This window comes from Etheostoma spectabile, unplaced genomic scaffold (genome assembly GCF_008692095.1).
Source record: "Etheostoma spectabile isolate EspeVRDwgs_2016 unplaced genomic scaffold, UIUC_Espe_1.0 scaffold00003058, whole genome shotgun sequence".
In the NCBI taxonomy this organism is placed as follows: Eukaryota; Metazoa; Chordata; class Actinopteri; order Perciformes; family Percidae; genus Etheostoma; species Etheostoma spectabile.
Genome location: NW_022602989.1, coordinates 1 through 19,140, shown reverse-complemented (window position 1 = coordinate 19,140; position 19,140 = coordinate 1). Strand labels below are relative to the sequence as shown.

The following is a 19,140-nucleotide window of genomic DNA, read 5'->3' as shown; positions in this document are numbered from 1 at the left end:
AAAACAACGACTAACCCAGCATAAGATGCCACAGTTGCTGCCATGATCAACACTGCGATAACATAGTACAGTGTTCAGACGCAAAGTGGAATTGTTTACTATGTTTTGGGTTTGGTGTAAAGGCGCATAAAGAGAAACAGAGAAAACACCATTCAGCACCATGGAGAGCGTGTGAACGGCGAGGAGTCGAGCCAAACCTTTCCCTAAGTTTACATTTCTGCTCTTAAAGTATAAATAATGTGGACTGATCATTGAACATAAATTAGAATTGGGGTGTGACCTTTCAAGTGGGGGGTGGAATTAGACTTAGACTAGACTTAGCTTTATTAATCCCTTTGGGATAACAACGTTAATAAACTGGCACTGGCATAAAGGTGTTTCAATTTACAATATTGAGGACTGCAAAATATTTATATCCTGTTTTCACATTTCTTCAATATGAGGCTTTGTTGTTTTATCTGTACATCAGTCAGTTAACAACAACTACACAACTGCTCAAAAGTTTGGGCTCACTTAGAAATTGCCATTGCACTCCATTATAGACAGAATACCAGCTGACATCACTTGCATCGTTATTTTTTAACCAGGACAGCAGTTTTCAGATTACATTATGTCCTTGCATAGTTGCAAAACTGTTCTAAAATGTTTTCTCAGTTAGTTTTTTAAAATGATATCAGATTAGTAAACAGAATGTGCCTTTGGAACATTTGATAAATGGTTGCTGATAATGGGCAATGCAGATATTACATTAAAGATCAGCCCCCTACTCAGATCAGCTGGTATTCTGTCTATAATGGAGTGGAATGGAAATGTTTAAGTGACCCCAAACTTTTGACCGGTAGTATACATATCACACAATAGTCTTGTGTGATAGTTAGGCAATGTCTTAGGGTAACAGAACGCGCAGTAAGCCTTATATTTATTGAACAAGAATTTCGTTTTTTCCACCAATTAAGAATATCTAAAACATGATCAAAGCTCATTATCAATATTACAGTTACAACAGTTGCTTTAAATGTGATAAAATATGTTGATTAAGCGCACACGTTTGGTCAGCTTGTATTTCTAAAAGAACTACATATACAAATTCAGACTTTGAATAATGCAACGCTGATGAGATGAAAGCACACAAAAATGGCACAAATGCAAATTATAAACGCAATGGACCAATGGCGGTCGCGGATTTTAAGTGAACATGGATTTGTTATTTGCAGGTGAAAAGAGGTGGTCATGACAAAACCCGGACAACATTTGGAAAAATACAATGTCAATAGCTAAAATGTAGCCACTTATATATAAATGACTACATAGGTCCTAAATACACGCTGAAATATATTCACTGATATTTGTAAAACAAATAAATTAGAACTCAAATTATCACCAAATGGCTAATTAATTCCTTGTTTCCCTTCAATTGAAAAACATCAAATTCAGATAATGTAAAGAAGCGGTAACAGTGGCGGGTTAGCTCAGTTGGTAGAACATATTGGAACATATGTAGAGGTTTAGTCCTCGACGCAATGGTTGCGGATTCGACTCCGACCTGCAGCCCTTTGCTGCATATCATTACCCCCTCTCTCTCCCCTTTCATGTTTTCATCTGTCCTGAAGAAATAAAGGGCTTAAATGCCCCAAAAAGAATCTTAAAATCTTAAAAATGATAAAGCGGTATTAAATCACAATTAAACACTCTAAGAAAAGTGTAAAAGCAAAGCCTTTTCACATCATGAATATGGATTGTTATGCCAATAATAAACTGCATAGAAAAAAGGCATCCGACTGCTCGTGGCTTATTTGATACAGTGCATGCAAGTTTACTTAAAGTGCATAGCGACACCAACTGAAGGTCACAATCAACGTTAAATGTTAGACAATATTAGTATGAGGCCTACCTCTGGAGACTCATCTGGTGGACCAAACACCTCAGCAAAGTCTGATGGACTTTTCCTCAGAGTCTGGTCAGCAGGCAGTGTGTTGTCACTGTATGACGTCACGAACTTAAAGTCACTGGTTCTAGAACCTGTTGTCAGGTAGGCGTCATAATTGTAAGCGCTGCGTAAAGTTCCTGTACCGTCAACATCTGCGTAATTAGGAGGGAGATAAGCGCTGGGGATGGCAACTGCTCCATCAAACAACAGTCTGGGCTTTCTCCTGCGACAAAACCTCACACCCAGGATGATGATGATGAAGGTCAGAAAAAAGGTGGACACAGACACCAGCGCGATGATCAGATAAGAGGTCAGTTTGGAGTTCTTCTCATCGTAAGAAATATCCTTCAGTTCCGGCACCTCAGCCAAGTTATCAGAAATAAGTAAATACATGGAACAGGTGGCGGAGAGAGAGGGCTGTCCGTTATCTTTCACTGACACAATAAGGTTCTGTTTCATGCTGTCAGACTCAGAAATGTCCCGCTGTGTCCTGATCTCTCCGCTGTGGAGACCAATAGTGAAAAGTCCAGGATCAGTGGATTTGACTATGTGATAGGACAGCCAGGCGTTCTGTCCGGAGTCCGCGTCCACCGCTATCACTTTGGACACCAGAGAGCCTCCGTGTGCAGCTTTAGGGACCAGCTCGGTCATGAAGGAGTGTCCCTCCGGGGCGGGGTACAGTATCTGAGGAGAGTTGTCATTCACATCCGATATGAAGACACTGACGGTCACGTTGCTGCTGAGCGGAGGAGAACCGTTGTCTCTGGCCATCACGTGGACCTTAAAACTCCTGAACTGTTCATAATCAAACGCCCTCACAGCGTGGATCACCCCCGTGTCTCCGTTAACAGACAGATAGGAGGACACCGGGGCACCGTTCACCTCACTGGGTAACAGAGAATAAATCACTGTACCGTTTTGTCTCCAGTCGGGGTCTCGAGCAGTAACGGAACACAAAGTGGAGCCAGGTTTGTTATTTTCAGTCACATATGCGCTGTACGACTGTTCCTCAAACACAGGTGGGTTGTCGTTGATGTCTGCTACAGATAACTGAACAGTTTTAGAGGAGGACAGAGGTGGAGAGCCCTCGTCAGTGGCAGTGATTGTAATGTTGTAATCAGACACTAGTTCACGGTCCAGCTGTCCTGTCGTCACCAGAGAATAATAGTTTTTAATAGAAGGGACCAACTTAAAAGGGACGTTTTGTTGAATGGAGCAGCGGACCTGTCTGTTATTCTCAGAGTCTCTGTCCTGCACGTTAATGATGCCCACCTCTGTACCAGGTGACACGTTCTCAGGTATGGGGTTAGTCAGTGATTTCAAATTGATTTCAGGTGGGTTGTCGTTTACATCTGAGATTTCAATTATCACTTTGGAATCTGAGGTGAGCCCATATCCATCTTTGGCATCTACGCGCATTTCATATATTGACTCTTTCTCGAAATCCAAAGGTCCTATTATTTTAATTTCTCCTGTGTTGTGATTTAAAGCAAATACTCTTCTACCCGTTTCCGAAATACGACTTAATTCGTAAGTCACGTCGCCATTTAGACCTTCATCTGCATCAGTTGCAGCCACTGTAACCACAACAGTATCTAGGGGAGCGTTTTCAGGCAGAATGGCGTTATACACGGTCTGGCTAAACACTGGGGCGTTATCATTAGCATCCAGGACAGTCACATGGACAGTTGCAGTGCCAGTTCTTTGAGGACTGCCTCCATCTAGTGCAGTGAGCAATAATCTCAATTCATGCTTTCCTCGCGGTCTAATTCCTTATTCAACACTAGCTCTGAAAATTTACCCCCATCTGATTTTGACTTAATTTCCAACACTAAATAATTGTTCTCCTGCAATGCATAGCTTTGAACGGCGTTTTGCCCAATATCTATATCGTGTGCCTCCAAAACACGGAAGCGAGATCCTTTCATAGCCAATTCATTAATTTCTATCTTGATTTCATCTTGGTAAAAACAGGCGGATTATCGTTGATATCCTGTATTTGTAGTGAAATTCGGTGCAACTCCAGAGGTGCCTCTAAGATTAAATCAAATGTAAGGATACAAGATGCCTTTTCACCGCAAAGCGCCTCTCTGTCGATTATTTTAGCCACAGACAAATCCCCAGTGTTAAGATTTATGTCACAGTACTGTTCACGGTTCAGCTCGCTGTCAATGCGGGCCTTTCGAGCAGATAATTTCCCCACGTTTAAGCCGAGTTGCTTTGCTATATTTCCTATGATAGATCCGGGTTTCATTTCCTCTGGAATGGAAAAGATCACGTCTCCGTTACCGATGTGAAGCAGCTGAACAAAGAAAGCAAAGCTGCACAGCAGGCCGGCCGCTGAATATCCATTGTGTGCCATCCTGAGACAAGATGGAAAACTCAACAATGTCGAAATGTGTTATTTATCCCCGTGCGAATATCTGTGCCGTCCAGTATCAGGCCTACATAAGCAAACATCGACTATACTAGCAAACTGTGTCACTGAAGCATACGGCTGACCATAGCACATCCATGGGTACAATTTGACAAGAATGATCAAACCTAGAGGAACAAGCAAGCAAGGAGTGTAGGTGTGTTTCCTCTGTTAGTGAACAGCGACACCCTGAGTTAAATTCCATGTCTGCACATACAAGATCAACACAATGTTTACACTTGATCGTTTTCTTGTTAGTTTCACTATATTTCGCCACAAATCAATGCACGAAAAGAACAAGCAAATGGAATATTTAAGTCCAGTTATTTGAGTGTTTTACTAAAGATAATAACACATTTTGCAACCAAACAGATAATTGGCGTCCCAAACTGAAAGTCTTGCTGGCTGGCCCAAACTATTTAATACCTTGCTAAAAAGAAACACATTGCTTCAGTCCAGTAAGAATTTGATAGGCGAGGGTACCACTGACAAAGTGAATGCACAAAAGTATAAGATAAATGAACAAAAGCAGTAATCTTAGAGTGGAGTATGAGGTGCAAGAGCATAGAGTTGTACATTGAGGGTTATAATACAAAAGTCTTAATCAAAGCCCATATTATAACATGACAGAAAACAAGGGCCTTAGACAACTATTTACTAGAGACCTAAACTGGAACAACTAACCTTAATGATATGTGAATATGTTATACGTCTTAGGTAGCTTCCATGCTCATGATGTACTAAGCTGTGCACACATAACATGGGAAAGAAGCAAATAACCTTAAATTCGTAATAAGTATTAGCTCCTTAGTAAGAAACTGGCATGGCATGGCATCAGTCTTGAAAGCACTATTGCACTGTATAAGGGCCTCATTTGGATATATCCAGGGTAGGCGGTGAAAGCAGGTTCGGTTTTGTAAAGTAATTCAAAAGGGGTACCCCTGAATACAAAATAAAGAGCAATCGGATGTAAAAAAAAAAAAAAGCCAATGTGCATGCGATAACATTATCATTAGCTGGTGGGAGACCTGAGTATCATCTCCATTGAGGAGAACATATACTGTAAGGAGACTGGAGTGTATCTTTGATTGGATTTCTGGTATATCTGCTGGCTGGCTTGCTCATCAACTATGTAAACTGATGGCATCCGTCTCTGTCTCTACTCGTTTGTTGTGTGCTTCTGTGATGATTTTATTTTGTTATGTTTCTTTTGTACAAAACAATACATGTGTCTCTGATTCAAGTATTATGAACATGATTTTACTGACTTGTATGCCTAACATTGTAAAAGTCTAAAGTTACATTTTGGTTAATCAGTATATGGTTTAAGTAAAGTGGTCTTTTCCTCTTTCGAATTCCTTTCAGGTTCACTATAACTGAAAAACAGGATTAAAACCTGTCTATAGTTGAGACCAAGGTTATTTGTAGCACAATACAGCAACATTTATATGCTAAGTTATGTTGCTAAAATATGCCATCTTAATAGTTATAAGCCTAGATGTGATTGCTTTACCAAAATGTTTTTTAATCAAATATTTCAAACAAACCAGCCGTCATAATTCCATTAGATATTCACAAATCAGTACAAACATTTAAACATTTATTATCAGCACTTTTTGATACTTCTGTGGACAAAACGTGAAGCATGAGATGATGCGTGTTTCTACTGAAACAATGAATTCTTGTATAAGAGTATTGTCACTCTTGAGTGTAATGTTGGTGCATGTCACACTGGCACTACATGGCTTGGTGGTAGACAGTACTGAACCCTATCTCCAACAACATCCGGACAAGGAAAACATCCACAAGGGTATACTGAAAGTGGCCCATGGATCACACAGGTGATAGCACATAGTGCTATTATAAATGAAGGATCAGCAGCTAAACTAATTATGTGTAGTGAAAAAATAGCACTGTGCAGAAGTGATGGCTAATCTTAATCAATCTTAGTAAAAACAATGCTGGCATATTACAACAGTATTTTGATTCACAGAGACCATTTCCCAAATCTGCCAAGAAAACTCAAGAGGTAGATCTACATAACCAGCAAACTAAGTTCAAAATGCAAAAAGAAATATGTTACTTTAAACACCATTCATGACCACCACAACACCACCCTATTCATAAACTTTTATTTTCTATGCATTATTATTATCATTATAATGTATTATCTTTATTTTCAGTATTTTTATTATTTTACTGTACTATTTTGACTAAAATAACGGTACAACGGTTCATTTGTTAAGATGTAATGTAGTATTCCATATATTCTAAAAGCAAAGGGATACTCCTCCACACCCTTACTGATTGTAAGCCTTCACAATACATACTAGACTCCCTATTGCCATTACTGGACCACTCATTTGTTGTTGTGTTTTTCTGAACAGAAAAAAAAGCATCTGATAAGTGCTGGATACAAAAAAAATAGCAGTTAATGCTTCTTCAAACATAAGACTACAGATCTTTTTTCCTCAAATCCAAAAACAAAAATTTCCAAAATTAAATTTCTTTCATCTGAAACCACAAATAAAACATTTTTCATACAAAAAACGCATCCCTGTCAAACGACACCTAAAAGAATCATTAACATTAATTGGTATCACTTTACTTGACAGTATCGACATAACTATGATGTGACACTGTCATGAACTCATAAACAAGTCATAAACGTGTATGACTTCTGTCATTAAAGTGTCTTTTGGTTTTTGAAAGGACAAGTTGACACTGTATGGGTTGTCTTGATTTTTACAACTTGACATTACCAAAAGTGACAGTACCAGAAGTGGTCTTGGTCATTAAATTTTTTTGGGATGTTGTTGTAATGACAACTTGACATTAAACAGGATTACATTACCAGAAGATGTATTTGTCATGACGACTTTACATTAAATTTCTTTGGACTGTCATATGAGTGTCATGACAGCCAGTATTGTGAAATATCTTGTCACACATCTAGATGACAAAGAGATAGAATTGGTCTCTAACCTTGCACATCTAATTATAATTATTATTATTATGTCAACATGTCATGAATACAAAAAGAGGTCGATTTTCTGTTCAAGTCAAGTTGACAGGACAATGACAACCTCTGGTAATATCATCCTGTTTAGTGTCAAGTTGTCATAATAAGGACACTCTAATAACCTTTAATGTCAAGTTATTATGACAAATACATCTTCTGATAATGTCATCCTGGTTAATGTCAACTTGTCATGACCATGACAACTTCTGGTAATGTCACTGTAATTAATATCAACTTGATTAATATCAACTTGTAAAAATCAAGACAAATTTAATGTCAACTTGTCATGACCAAGGCAATTTCTGGGGATGTCACTTTGATTAATATCAAGTTGTCATAATAAGGACAGCCAAAAGAATGTCAACTTGCCATGACAAAAACTGAATGACACTTGATGACATAAGTCATAAACGTCTCAGAGTTGTCTCTAAGGTTTACACACATTCATGACAGTGTCATCTCATAGTTATAACAGTGTCTATCATGACTATGTCAATACTGTAAAGTAAAGTGTTACCAATTTATCTTTAATACGTCTGAAAAAAAAAGATTCCTACTCCGGAGATCCATTTGACTCTCCACATACATCAGCAAAGTCAGAAAGACTTCTCCTCAGAGTCTAAAGTGTGTCACTAAACATGCATGTTTGGTCAGCTTGTATTTCTAAAAAGAACTGCATACACAAATTCAAAATTTGAATACTGCTACTTTAAACATTGATGGGAAGAAAGAAACAAATAAATGTCCAAAAGCAAGTGATAAAAAACAATGGACCAATTGCCGTCACAGATATGAAGTAACATGGATTTGGTATATGCATGTAAAAAAGAGGTTGTCATGATAAAACCCGGGCTCCATTTGGTTGAAAATTACAATGACTTGAGCTAAAATGTAGCCACTGATATATAAATGACTAGAAAGGTCCCAATTACATGCTGAAATAAGTCATTGATATATGTCAAAACAAATAAAATAGCACTCAACAGAAAGAAATGCAATCCAGATAATGTAAATGAGCGGTACTGAATCAAAATTAAGCAGTAGAAGGAATGTGTAAAAAAAAAAAGCCTTTTCAAATCATGAATATGGATTGTTATGCAAATAATAAACTGCATAGAAAAAGGAATCCAACAGCTCGTGGCTTGCATGCATGCAAGTTTTCTTGAAGTGCATGGCGACACCAATTGAAGCTCACAATCAACTTTAAATGTTAGATACAACAAAATAGTATGAGGCCTACCTCTGGAGACTCATCTGGCGGACCAAACACATCAACAAAGTCTGATGGACTTTTCCTCAGAGTCTGGTCAGCAGGCAGTGTGTTGTCATTGTATGACGTCACGAACTTAAAGTCACTGGTTCTAGAACCTGTTGTCAGGTAGGCGTCATAATTGTAAGTGCTGCGTAAAGTTCCTGTGCCGTCAACATCTGCGTAATTAGGAGGGAGATAAGCGCTGGGGATGGCAACTGCTCCATCAAACAACAGTCTGGGCTTTCTCCTGCGACAAAACCTCACACCCAGGATGATGATGATGAAGGTCAGAAAAAAGGTGGACACAGACACCAGCGCGATGATCAGATAAGAGGTCAGTTTGGAGTTCTTCTCATCGTAAGAAATATCCTTCAGTTCCGGCACCTCAGCCAAGTTATCAGAAATAAGTAAATACATGGAACAGGTGGCGGAGAGAGAGGGCTGTCCGTTATCTTTCACTGACACAATAAGGTTCTGTTTCATGCTGTCTGACTCAGAAATGTCCCGCTGTGTCCTGATCTCTCCGCTGTGGAGACCAATAGTGAAAAGTCCCGGATCAGTGGATTTGACTATATGATAGGACAGCCAGGCGTTCTGTCCGGAGTCCGCGTCCACCGCTATCACTTTGGACACCAGAGAGCCTCCGTGTGCAGCTTTGGGGACCAGCTCGGTCATGAAGGAGTGTCCCTCCAGGGCGGGGTACAGTATCTGAGGAGAGTTGTCATTCACATCCGATATGAAGACACTGACGGTCACGTTGCTGCTGAGCGGAGGAGAACCGTTGTCTCTGGCCATCACGTGGACTTTAAAACTCCTGAACTGTTCATAATCAAACGATCTCACAGCGTGGATCACCCCCATGTCTCCGTTAACAGACAGATAGGAGGACACCGGGGCACCTTTCACCTCACCGGGTAACAGAGAATAAATCACTGTACCGTTTTGTCTCCAGTCGGGGTCTCGAGCAGTAACGGAACATAAAGTGGAGCCAGGTTTGTTATTTTCAGTCACATATGCGCTGTACGACTGTTCCTCAAACACAGGTGGGTTGTCGTTGATGTCAGCTACAGATAACTGAACAGTTTTAGAGGAGGACAGAGGTGGAGAGCCCTCGTCAGTGGCAGTGATTGTAATGTTGTAATCAGACACTAGTTCACGGTCCAGTTGTCTTGTGGTCACCAGAGAATAATAGTTTTTAATAGAAGGGACCAACTTAAAAGGGACGTTTTGCTGAATGGAGCAGCGGACCTGTCTGTTATTCTCAGAGTCTCTGTCCTGCACGTTAATGATGCCCACCTCTGTACCAGGTGACACGTTCTCAGGTATGGGGTTAGTCAGGGATTTCAGATATATAACTGGAGCATTATCATTCATATCAGTAGCCTCTATTATTACTTTGGCATATGATATTAGCCCTAAACCATCTTTAGCTTCCACTCTCATTTCAAAAGAACTCCTTTCTTCGAAGTCAATCACTCCAGTTACTCTAATTTCTCCTGTTTTAGGATCAATAGAAAATACATTTGCATCGTCATCAGACACATGGCTTAAATCGTAAAACACATCTCCATGCACTCCTTCATCTGCGTCAGTAGCATTCACTGTGACCACTACAGTATCTACAGGAGAGTTCTCAGGCAGACTGGCTTTATAAACGGCCTGGCTAAACACTGGGGCGTTATCATTAGCATCCAGTACAGTGACGTGTATGACTACAGTACCTGATCTCTGAGGGGAGCCTCCATCTAAAGCCGTGAGAAGCAAATTAATCTCACTTTGCTTCTCTCGATCCAGTTTGTTATCTAGTACGAGTTCAACCTTGTTGCTGTCAACAGCGAGAATAAAGTTGTCGTTCTTTTGTAGGCTGTACCTTTGAACACCATTTTGACCTATATCTGCGTCATGGGCCTCCTCGATAGAGAAGCGGTTACCCTTTTCAGCTGACTCACTTATTTCCATTTCGGTCAATTGTTTTTTGAATTTTGGCGAGTTATCGTTTACATCTTGAATATGAATAACTAGTCGATGAAGCTCCAGAGGATTTTCTAACACTAGATCTACTTTCACAACACACGAGGGTTTCTTGCCACAAAGGCTTTCTCTGTCCATTCTCTCCGATGTGACCAAATCTCCAGTCCTCAGATTAATATCACAGTACCGTTTACGAGTCCCCTCAAAATCAACACGGGCCTTTCGGGAAGATAAGGTCCTCACATCAAGACCGAGATCTTTGGCTAGATTTCCAATAACAGAGTCGCGTTTCATCTCCTCTGGAATAGAATAACTCAGGTCTCCATTAACGAGGTGCAGCGTTACAATAAAGGAAGCAAAGCAGAAGATCAGACGAAGCGATGAAAATCCTTTGTCTCCCATCCTGACACTAAAGGCGTCCTCAGCTTGAACCACTTCTACTTTCCAGTGCGAAAAAATTAAAAACTGGCCAAAATCACTAAATAATCCAACACTTCACGGCAATCAACACGACACAATATGTTTGGAAATGTAACAGTTTCTCTGGAAAATCTGCAGCTCACATCTATATAGTAGTGGGTGGAGTGGTGAGAGTCTGTTATCTGCCAGCCAACAGCGACACCATGAGTTACTTTTTATTTTCACATTAGTATGTTAAAATATATTCCTCACTGCGTCTCAAACCACAATACAATAACGTTAACTCGCGTTTTAATGAATTGCGCATGTGTGGTAAATCTATAATCTTCTTAAAAGACACAAAATATTAGGTTGACCTTTCTTAAGGTTGTTATTGAAGTAGGCTATAGATACGGAGTGTATTTTTTGAGTACTCCAGGCATGCAAAATGGTCCAGCTTTGAGTTTGGGAGCTCTGGCATCATACACTAGATCAGCTGTCAAACACGTGGGGGTTACTTTTTATTGCAGCATGAAATGTGATAAGCAGATCAGTAACGTTGTTAAAATGAGCTTTTTCCAGCTTCATCTTCTGGCTAAAGTTAAGCCTTTCCCAAGCAGGCACGACATAGAAAAGGCCATTCATGCTTTTATTAGTTCAAGGTTGGACTTCTGCTATGCTCTCTATGTTAGTCTGAATCAGACCTCCATCTCACGCCTTCAACTTGTTTAAAATGCTGCTGCTTGCTTTTTAACAAATACATCTAGACGTGCACACATCACTCACGTTCTCTACACCCTGCATTGGCTCCCGGTGCGTTTTAGAATAGATTCTAAGATTTTATTGTTTGTTTTTAAGGCCTTAAATGGTCTCGCCCCAGAGTATATGTCTGAAACTGTAACTTTGCGGGAGCATAACCGGTCTTTGCGGTCTTCAAATCAGTTGGTTTTAGAAGTCCCAAGGTCCAGGTATAAACGGTGGAGGGGGGGGGGGGGGCTTTTGGAGTTGCTGCCCCGAGACTCTGGAACAAGTTACCCCCCGATTTTCGCACTGTTACTGATGTAGTTTTTTTAGTTCCAAACTCAAAACATATCTGTTTAATCTGTCTTTAATACGTACCAGTGGTGTGACAATTTAATTATTTTGTTTCTTTGTAAACCTTTCTGATTTTACTGTTTTCTAGGTTCACTCTTTCTGTTGTACGATGTCATTTTACTCATTCTGATGTTAGGCACTTTGGATACCTGCTGGTTGCTGTAAAGTGCTATACAAATAAATGTTGAATGAATGATTGATAAACAAGTACTAGAGTTTGATCCTCCGTAAGAAAGGGCAAGATAAACGTTCAGTACAACACTGGAACATAGCAACGTAAAATAAAGCTATGGTTGGTCGCTCCATGTAAAGAATAGGAACTGGTGAAATCACGTAAATTACAGAAATGCAATGTCTTATATTACAACATTATTTAATTACATTTAAGCTTATTATTGTGATTGATTGATTGATTGATTGATTTATGATTCAAACAACATGGCTGAGGAGATAAATACTATCCAGCTGCGGATGTGAGCAAGATCTTGAGAAGTGTTTCAGCACCCCGGACAGATCCCTTAAGATTTGACAGGGCCGATTGGAAAAGATATTGAACGCTGTTTTGGTTTTGGCCAGTGTTGTGAAACTTTACTAATGTGGGTTTATATTAGTTTAAAAAAACAGTGAGCAACGAATATTCGTACATCTAACCCATTAGCCAACTTCCTCTAGGCTGAATAACATTTATGAGCTATAATTCCAATAATCTGCTAAAAAATGACAGTGACACACACTAAAAAATGTTTTACAACGAACAATGTGAGAGGCTCACGCAACCTGCGCAAAATAATAAATTAAAAAATAATCCTGTGACATTGCTCACAACTACATTCTGTTGGTATAATATTATTCTAACTATTCATTTTTACACAAGACCAGTGTTTTGATTAAGTTGAAATAACTCAATGGTGGCGAATGACTGTTTTAATCTGAATGGTGAATTAGTCCCAAATAACAAAATCCACGAACAGTCCCTTAATAACACCAACAACCTGAATTACATATTACAACGATTTCCTCAGTGAATGAAAGTCAATATGTGGCTTTCTGACAGAGGACCTAAACATAACTGACCATTATGTGGTAAAGAACGAAAAAACACTTCTCACAAACAGACACAAAGAGAAGTTTCATGGTCAAAGACAATAAAACCAAATGGATGTCATTGTTTTCTGACGTAACATACGAAGTTAACGGATAACAAACTCCTATCATGCAAAGAAATATGCTTTAACAACCACAACAATAATTTTGGGGGCATAAACACATGGTGGCAGACAGATGTTGAAAACTCAACAGACCAGTCATAAACGCATTGTGATCAGTGAAGTACGTTGAACGGTTCCTACCTCTACAGACGGCTCTAAATCTCCAAAGACCTCAGAAAAGTCTGATGGACTTTTCCTCAGAGTCTGGTCAGCAGGCAGTGTGTTGTCATTGTATGACGTCACAAACTTAAAGTCACTGGTTCTAGAACCTGTTGTCAGGTAGGCGTCATAATTGTAAGCGCTGCGTAAAGTTCCTGTGCCGTCAACATCTGCGTAATTAGGAGGGAGATAAGCGCTGGGGGATGGCAACTGCTCCATCAAACAACAGTCTGGGCTTCTCCTGCGACAAAACCTCACACCCAGGATGATGATGATGAAGGTCAGAAAAAAAGGTGGACACAGACACCAGCGCGATGATCAGTAAGAGGTCAGTTTGGAGTTCTTCTCATCGTAAGAATATCCTTCAGTTCCGGCACCTCAGCCAAGTATAGAAATAAGTAAATACATGGAACAGGTGGCGGAGAGAGAGAGGGCTGTCCGTATCTTTCACTGACACAATAAGGTTCTGTTTCATGCTGTCTGACTCAGAAATGTCCCGCTGTGTCCTGATCTCTCGCGTGGAGACCAATAGTGAAAAGTCCCGGATCAGTGGACTTGACTATATGATAGGACAGCCAGGCGTTCTGTCCGGAGTCCGCGTCCACCGCTATCACTTTGGACACCAGAGAGCCTCCGTGTGCAGCTTTGGGGACCAGCTCGGTCATGAAGGAGTGTCCCTCGGGGCGGGGTACAGTATCTGAGAGAGAGTTGTCATTCACATCCGATATGAAGACACTGACGGTCACGTTGCTGCTGAGCGGAGGAGAACCGTTGTCTCTGGCCATCACGTGGACTTTAAAACTCCTGAACTGTTCATAATCAAACGACCTCACAGCGTGGATCACCCCCGTGTCTCCGTTAACAGACAGATAGGAGGACACCGGGGCACCGTTCACCTCACCGGGTAACAGAGAATAAATCACTGTACCGTTTTGTCTCCAGTCGGGGTCTCGAGCAGTAACGGAACATAAAGTGGAGCCAGGTTTGTTATTTTCAGTCACATATGCGCTGTACGACTGTTCCTCAAACACAGGTGGGTTGTCGTTGATGTCTGCTACAGATAACTGAACAGTTTAGAGGAGGACAGAGGTGGAGAGCCCTCGTCAGTGGCAGTGATTGTAATGTTGTAATCAGACACTAGTTCACGGTCCAGTTGTCCTGTGGTCACCAGAGAATAATAGTTTTAATAGAAGGGACCAACTTAAAAGGGACGTTTTGCTGAATGGAGCAGCGGACCTGTCTGTTATTCTCAGAGTCTCTGTCCTGCACGTAATGATGCCCACCTCTGTACCAGGTGACACGTCCTCAGGTATGGGGTTAGTCAGGATTTCAGAAATATAACTGGAGCGTTATCATTTACATCTGAAACTCTATTAAAACTTGTGCGTAAGAGGCAAGCCCTAAACCATCTTTAGCTTCCACTCTCATTTCAAAAGAACTCCTTTCTTCGAAGTCAATCACTCCGGTTACTCTAATTTCTCCTGTTTTAGGATCAATAGAAAATACATTTGCATCGTCATCAGACACATGGCTTAAATCGTAGTCACATCTCCATTCACTCCTTCGTCTGCGTCAGTAGCACTAACATTAATCACTATTGTATCTGGAGGAGAGTTCTCAGGCAGACTGGCTTTATAAACGGCCTGGCTAAACACTGGGGCGTTATCATTAGCATCCAGTACAGTGACGTGTATGACTACAGTACCTGATCTCTGAGGGGAGCCTCCATCTAAAGCCGTGAGAAGCAAGTTAATCTCACTTTGCTTCTCTCGATCCAGTTTGTTATCTAGTACGAGTTCAACCTTGTTGCTGTCAACAGCGAGAATAAAGTTGTCGTTCTTTTGTAGGCTGTACCTTTGAACACCATTTTGACCTATATCTGCGTCATGGGCCTCCTCGATAGAGAAGCGGTTACCCTTGTCGGCTGACTCGCTGATTTCCATTTTAATCAATTGTTTTTTGAATTTTGGCGAGTTGTCGTTTACATCTTGAATATGAAGACTTAGTCGATGAAGCTCCAGAGGATTTTCTAACACTAGATCTACTTTCACAACACACGAGGGTTTCTTGCCACAAAGGCTTTCTCTGTCCATTCTCTCCGATGTGACCAAATCTCCAGTCCTCAGATTAATATCACAGTACCGTTTACGAGTCCCCTCAAAATCAACACGGGCCTTTCGGGAAGATAAGGTCCTCACATCAAGACCGAGATCTTTGGCTAGATTTCCAATAACAGAGTCGCGTTTCATCTCCTCTGGAATAGAATAACTCAGGTCTCCATTAACGAGGTGCAGCGTTACAATAAAGGAAGCAAAGCAGAAGATCAGACGAAGCGATGAAAATCCTTTGTCTCCCATCCTGACACTGAAGGCGTCCTCAGTTTGAACCACTTCTGCTTTCCAGTGCAAAAAAATAAAAACTGGCCAAAATCACTAAATAATCCAACACTTCACGGCAATAAACACGACACAATATGTTTGGAAATGTAACCGTTTCTTCGGAAAATCTGCAGCAGATATCTATGTAGTAGTGGGTGGAGTGGTGAGAGTCTGTTATCTGCCAGCCAACAGCGACACCATAAGTCATTTTTTATCTTCAAACTAGTAGAAGTCAAAATATTCCTCACGGAATCTCAAACGACAATAAAATGATATTTACTTACGCTTAAATGAAATGCAGTTATAAAGAATTCTCTCTGACTTAACTTCCAAGAGAAATTCAGAAAAAACTTGTATTGCATTAGAAAATTAAAAAACAATAACGTATTATTGTGGCATTCAACTTTAACTGAGCGCTCCAAATCAAGCCAATGAGCACAGGAAATCACGCAAATACCAAAACCCTGAAATTTGCATTGCATACAAATTTATTTGTTATTAGCCATTATCATTAGCATTATCATTAACAGTCAGGCATCATCATGGCTGAGGAGAAAACGACATCTCCATGTGTTGTGTCTGAGCGCCTGAGAAGCGTTTCAGCACAACGGACAGATCACTTGAGGTTTGGCAGGGCTGATGGTACAAGGAGATGGAACACTTGTTTCTCTTGGACAGAGTTTTTGGACTGTGATCATGTGTGTAAGATACAATTTCATAAAACTAAACCCCAACTTATCATTACACCTAAACCGTTAGCTAGCTCCCCATCAACGTTTCCATCTCTTGATGGACACTAAAAAAAAGAAAAAGCTTTTCAGCGGAAAAATGTATAATTAAAGACTCGCGAGAGCCACGGCAACATGCTTGATTAAAATTAAAAAAAGTAGATTTAAAAAAAATAACTAACAGCTTCACTCATTACTAGTTTGCTAGTAAAAATGTTTTGTAACAATGTTTTCCACGAGGCCCAGGTTTTCTGCAGGCAAATGTCAGAATGTAACACCTTTCTCCTTGTGAGTGATTCTAACTAAAATACCGAATTAGTCCCATATAAATACAATCCACAAATAGCATCTTAACGAAAACAACGAACTAAATTAAATTGTCGGACAAACACTTTTTTTAACGAATCGTAACCAAAGTGTGTCTTTTAGAGAAAGGACTTGAAACGAATCTTTTTAAAGAAGATTTACACCTATTTCTTGACAAGAACAAAAACAGTTTCACAAATATACAACAAGTGAGGGTTACCATGGTTTTGAAGGAGACCAGGAAAAAAATATGTAAATAATACTGATGTAATTTATGAATTAAGAAGTGACCAGACAACCAAAGTTTCCTCCAATATGAAAACACTTAATTTAAACAACCACAGAATCATTACTAAATTGCAGAGACATATACTAATGATGCCTAACAGAGACCAAAAGAACTCAATAAACCACTCAATAATGCATTGTGAGCAGTGAAGTACGATGAACGGTTCCTACCTCTACAGACGGCTCTAAATCTCCAAACACATCAGCAAAGTCGGATGGACTTTTCCTCAGAGTCTGGTCAGCAGGCAGTGTGTTGTCATTGTATGACGTCACGAACTTAAAGTCACTGGTTCTAGAACCTGTTGTCAGGTAGGCGTCATAATTGTAAGCGCTGCGTAAAGTTCCGTGCCGTCAACATCTGCGCGTAATTAGGAGGGAGATAAGCGCTGGGGCGATGGCAACTGCTCCATCAAACAACAGTCTGGGCTTTCTCCTTCGACAAAACCTCACACCCAGGATGATAATGATGAAGGTCAGAAAAAGGTGGACACAGACACCAGCGCGATGATCAGATAAGAGGTCGTTTGGAGTTCTTCTCATCGTAAGAAATATCCTTCAGTTCCGGCACCTCAGCCAAGTTATCAGAAATAAGTAAATACATGGAACAGGTGGCGGAGAGAGAGGGCTGTCCGTTATCTTTCACTGACACAATAAGGTTCTGTTTCATGCTGTCGACTCAGAAATGTCCCGCTGTGTCCTGATCTCTCCGCTGTGGAGACCAATAGTGAAAAGTCCAGGATCAGTGGACTGACTATATGATAGGACAGCCAGGCGTTCTGTCCGGAGTCCGCGTCCACCGCTATCACTTTGGACACCAGAGAGCCCCGTGTGCGCTTGGGGACCAGCTCGGTCAGAAGGAGTGTCCCTCCGGGCGGGTACAGTATCTGAGGAGAGTTGTCATTCACATCGGATATGAAGACACTGACGGTCACGTTGCTGCTGAGCGGAGGAGAACCATTGTTCTCTGGCCACACGTGGACTTTAAAACTCCTGAACTGTTTCATAATCAAAAGCCCTCACAGCGTGGATCACCCCGTGTCTCCGTTAACAGACAGGTAGGAGGGACACGGGGCACCGTTCACCTCACGGGTAACAGAGAATAAAAATCACTGTACCGTTTTGTCTCCGTCGGGGTCTCGAGCAGTAACGGAACATAAAGTGGAGCCAGGTTTGTTATTTTCAGTCACATATGCGCTGTACGACTGTTCCTCAAACAGTGGGTTGTCGTTGATGTCTGCTACAGATAACTGAACAGTTTTAGAGGAGGACAGAGGTGGAGAGCCTCGTCAGTGGCAGTGATTGTAATGTTGTAATCAGACACTAGTTCACGGTCCAGGTTGTCCTGTGGTCACCAGAGAATAATAGTTTTAATAGAAGGGACCAACTTAAAAGGGACGTTTTGCTGAATGGAGCAGCGGACCTGTCTGTTATTCTCAGAGTCTCTGTCCTGCACGTTAATGAGGCCCACCTCTGTACCAGGTGACACGTTCTCAGGTATGGGGTTAGTCAGTGATTTCAGATATATAACTGGGGCGTTATCATTCATATCAGTAACATCTATTATTACTTTGGCATACGAGGTAAGCCCTAAACCATCTTTAGCTTTCACTCTCATTTCAAAAGAACTCCTTTCTTCAAAGTCAATCACTCCAGTTACTCTAATTTCTCCAGTTTCAGAATCAATTGAGAAAAAATGTATGTCATCATCAGATATGTGCCCAAACTGATACGTCACATCTCCATTCACTCCTTCGTCTGCGTCAGTAGCACTAACATTGATCACTATTGTATCTGGAGGAGAGTTCTCAGGCAGACTGGCTTTATAAACGGCCTGGCTAAACACTGGGGCGTTATCATTAGCAACAGTACAGTGACGTGTTATGACTGCGGTACCTGATCTCTGAGGGGAGCCTCCATCTAAAGCTGTGAGAAGCAAATTAAATCTCACTTTGCTTCTCTCGATCCAGTTTGTTATCTAGTACGAGTTTACC

The 19,140-nt window shown here is 40.8% G+C and overlaps 2 protein-coding genes and 1 pseudogene across 3 annotated transcripts; all 3 read right to left on the bottom strand.

Moving 5' to 3' along the window:
• Positions 1–1,858: 1,858 nt before the first annotated feature.
• LOC116676336 (uncharacterized) lies at positions 1,859–15,949 on the bottom strand. Its single transcript, XM_032507524.1, is given in 9 exon segments — positions 1,859–3,681; positions 3,684–3,887; positions 3,890–4,325; positions 8,606–11,025; positions 13,416–13,619; positions 13,976–14,513; positions 14,686–14,734; positions 14,810–14,993; positions 14,996–15,949. Coding segments are annotated over 9 exon segments (6,669 nt in total). The 5' UTR covers positions 15,807–15,949.
• LOC116676335 (protocadherin gamma-A12) lies at positions 8,541–14,841 on the bottom strand. 2 transcript variants are annotated; one of them, XM_032507523.1, is made up of 2 exons: positions 14,819–14,841; positions 8,541–10,000 (listed from the first exon to the last, which is right to left on the bottom strand). In XM_032507523.1, exon 2 carries the CDS (start codon positions 9,989–9,991, stop codon positions 8,576–8,578), a length of 1,416 nt encoding a protein of 471 aa, XP_032363414.1. In that variant the 5' UTR covers positions 9,992–10,000; positions 14,819–14,841; the 3' UTR covers positions 8,541–8,575. The 2 variants fall into 2 exon arrangements, with proteins under 2 accessions (XP_032363414.1, XP_032363413.1); XM_032507522.1 differs by lacking the exon at positions 14,819–14,841 and having other exon boundaries at positions 8,541–11,248.
• A 1,299-nt stretch (positions 15,950–17,248) lies between the features above and the next one.
• On the bottom strand, positions 17,249–19,137 carry LOC116676334 (protocadherin gamma-A12-like; annotated as a pseudogene).
• Between the last annotated feature and the right edge of the window lie 3 nt (positions 19,138–19,140).

Coding starts and splice junctions, on each gene's coding strand:
- LOC116676335 (XM_032507522.1), bottom strand. CDS start 10,990: ATGGGAGACAAAGGATTTTCATCGCTTCGTCTGATCTTCTGCTTTGCT.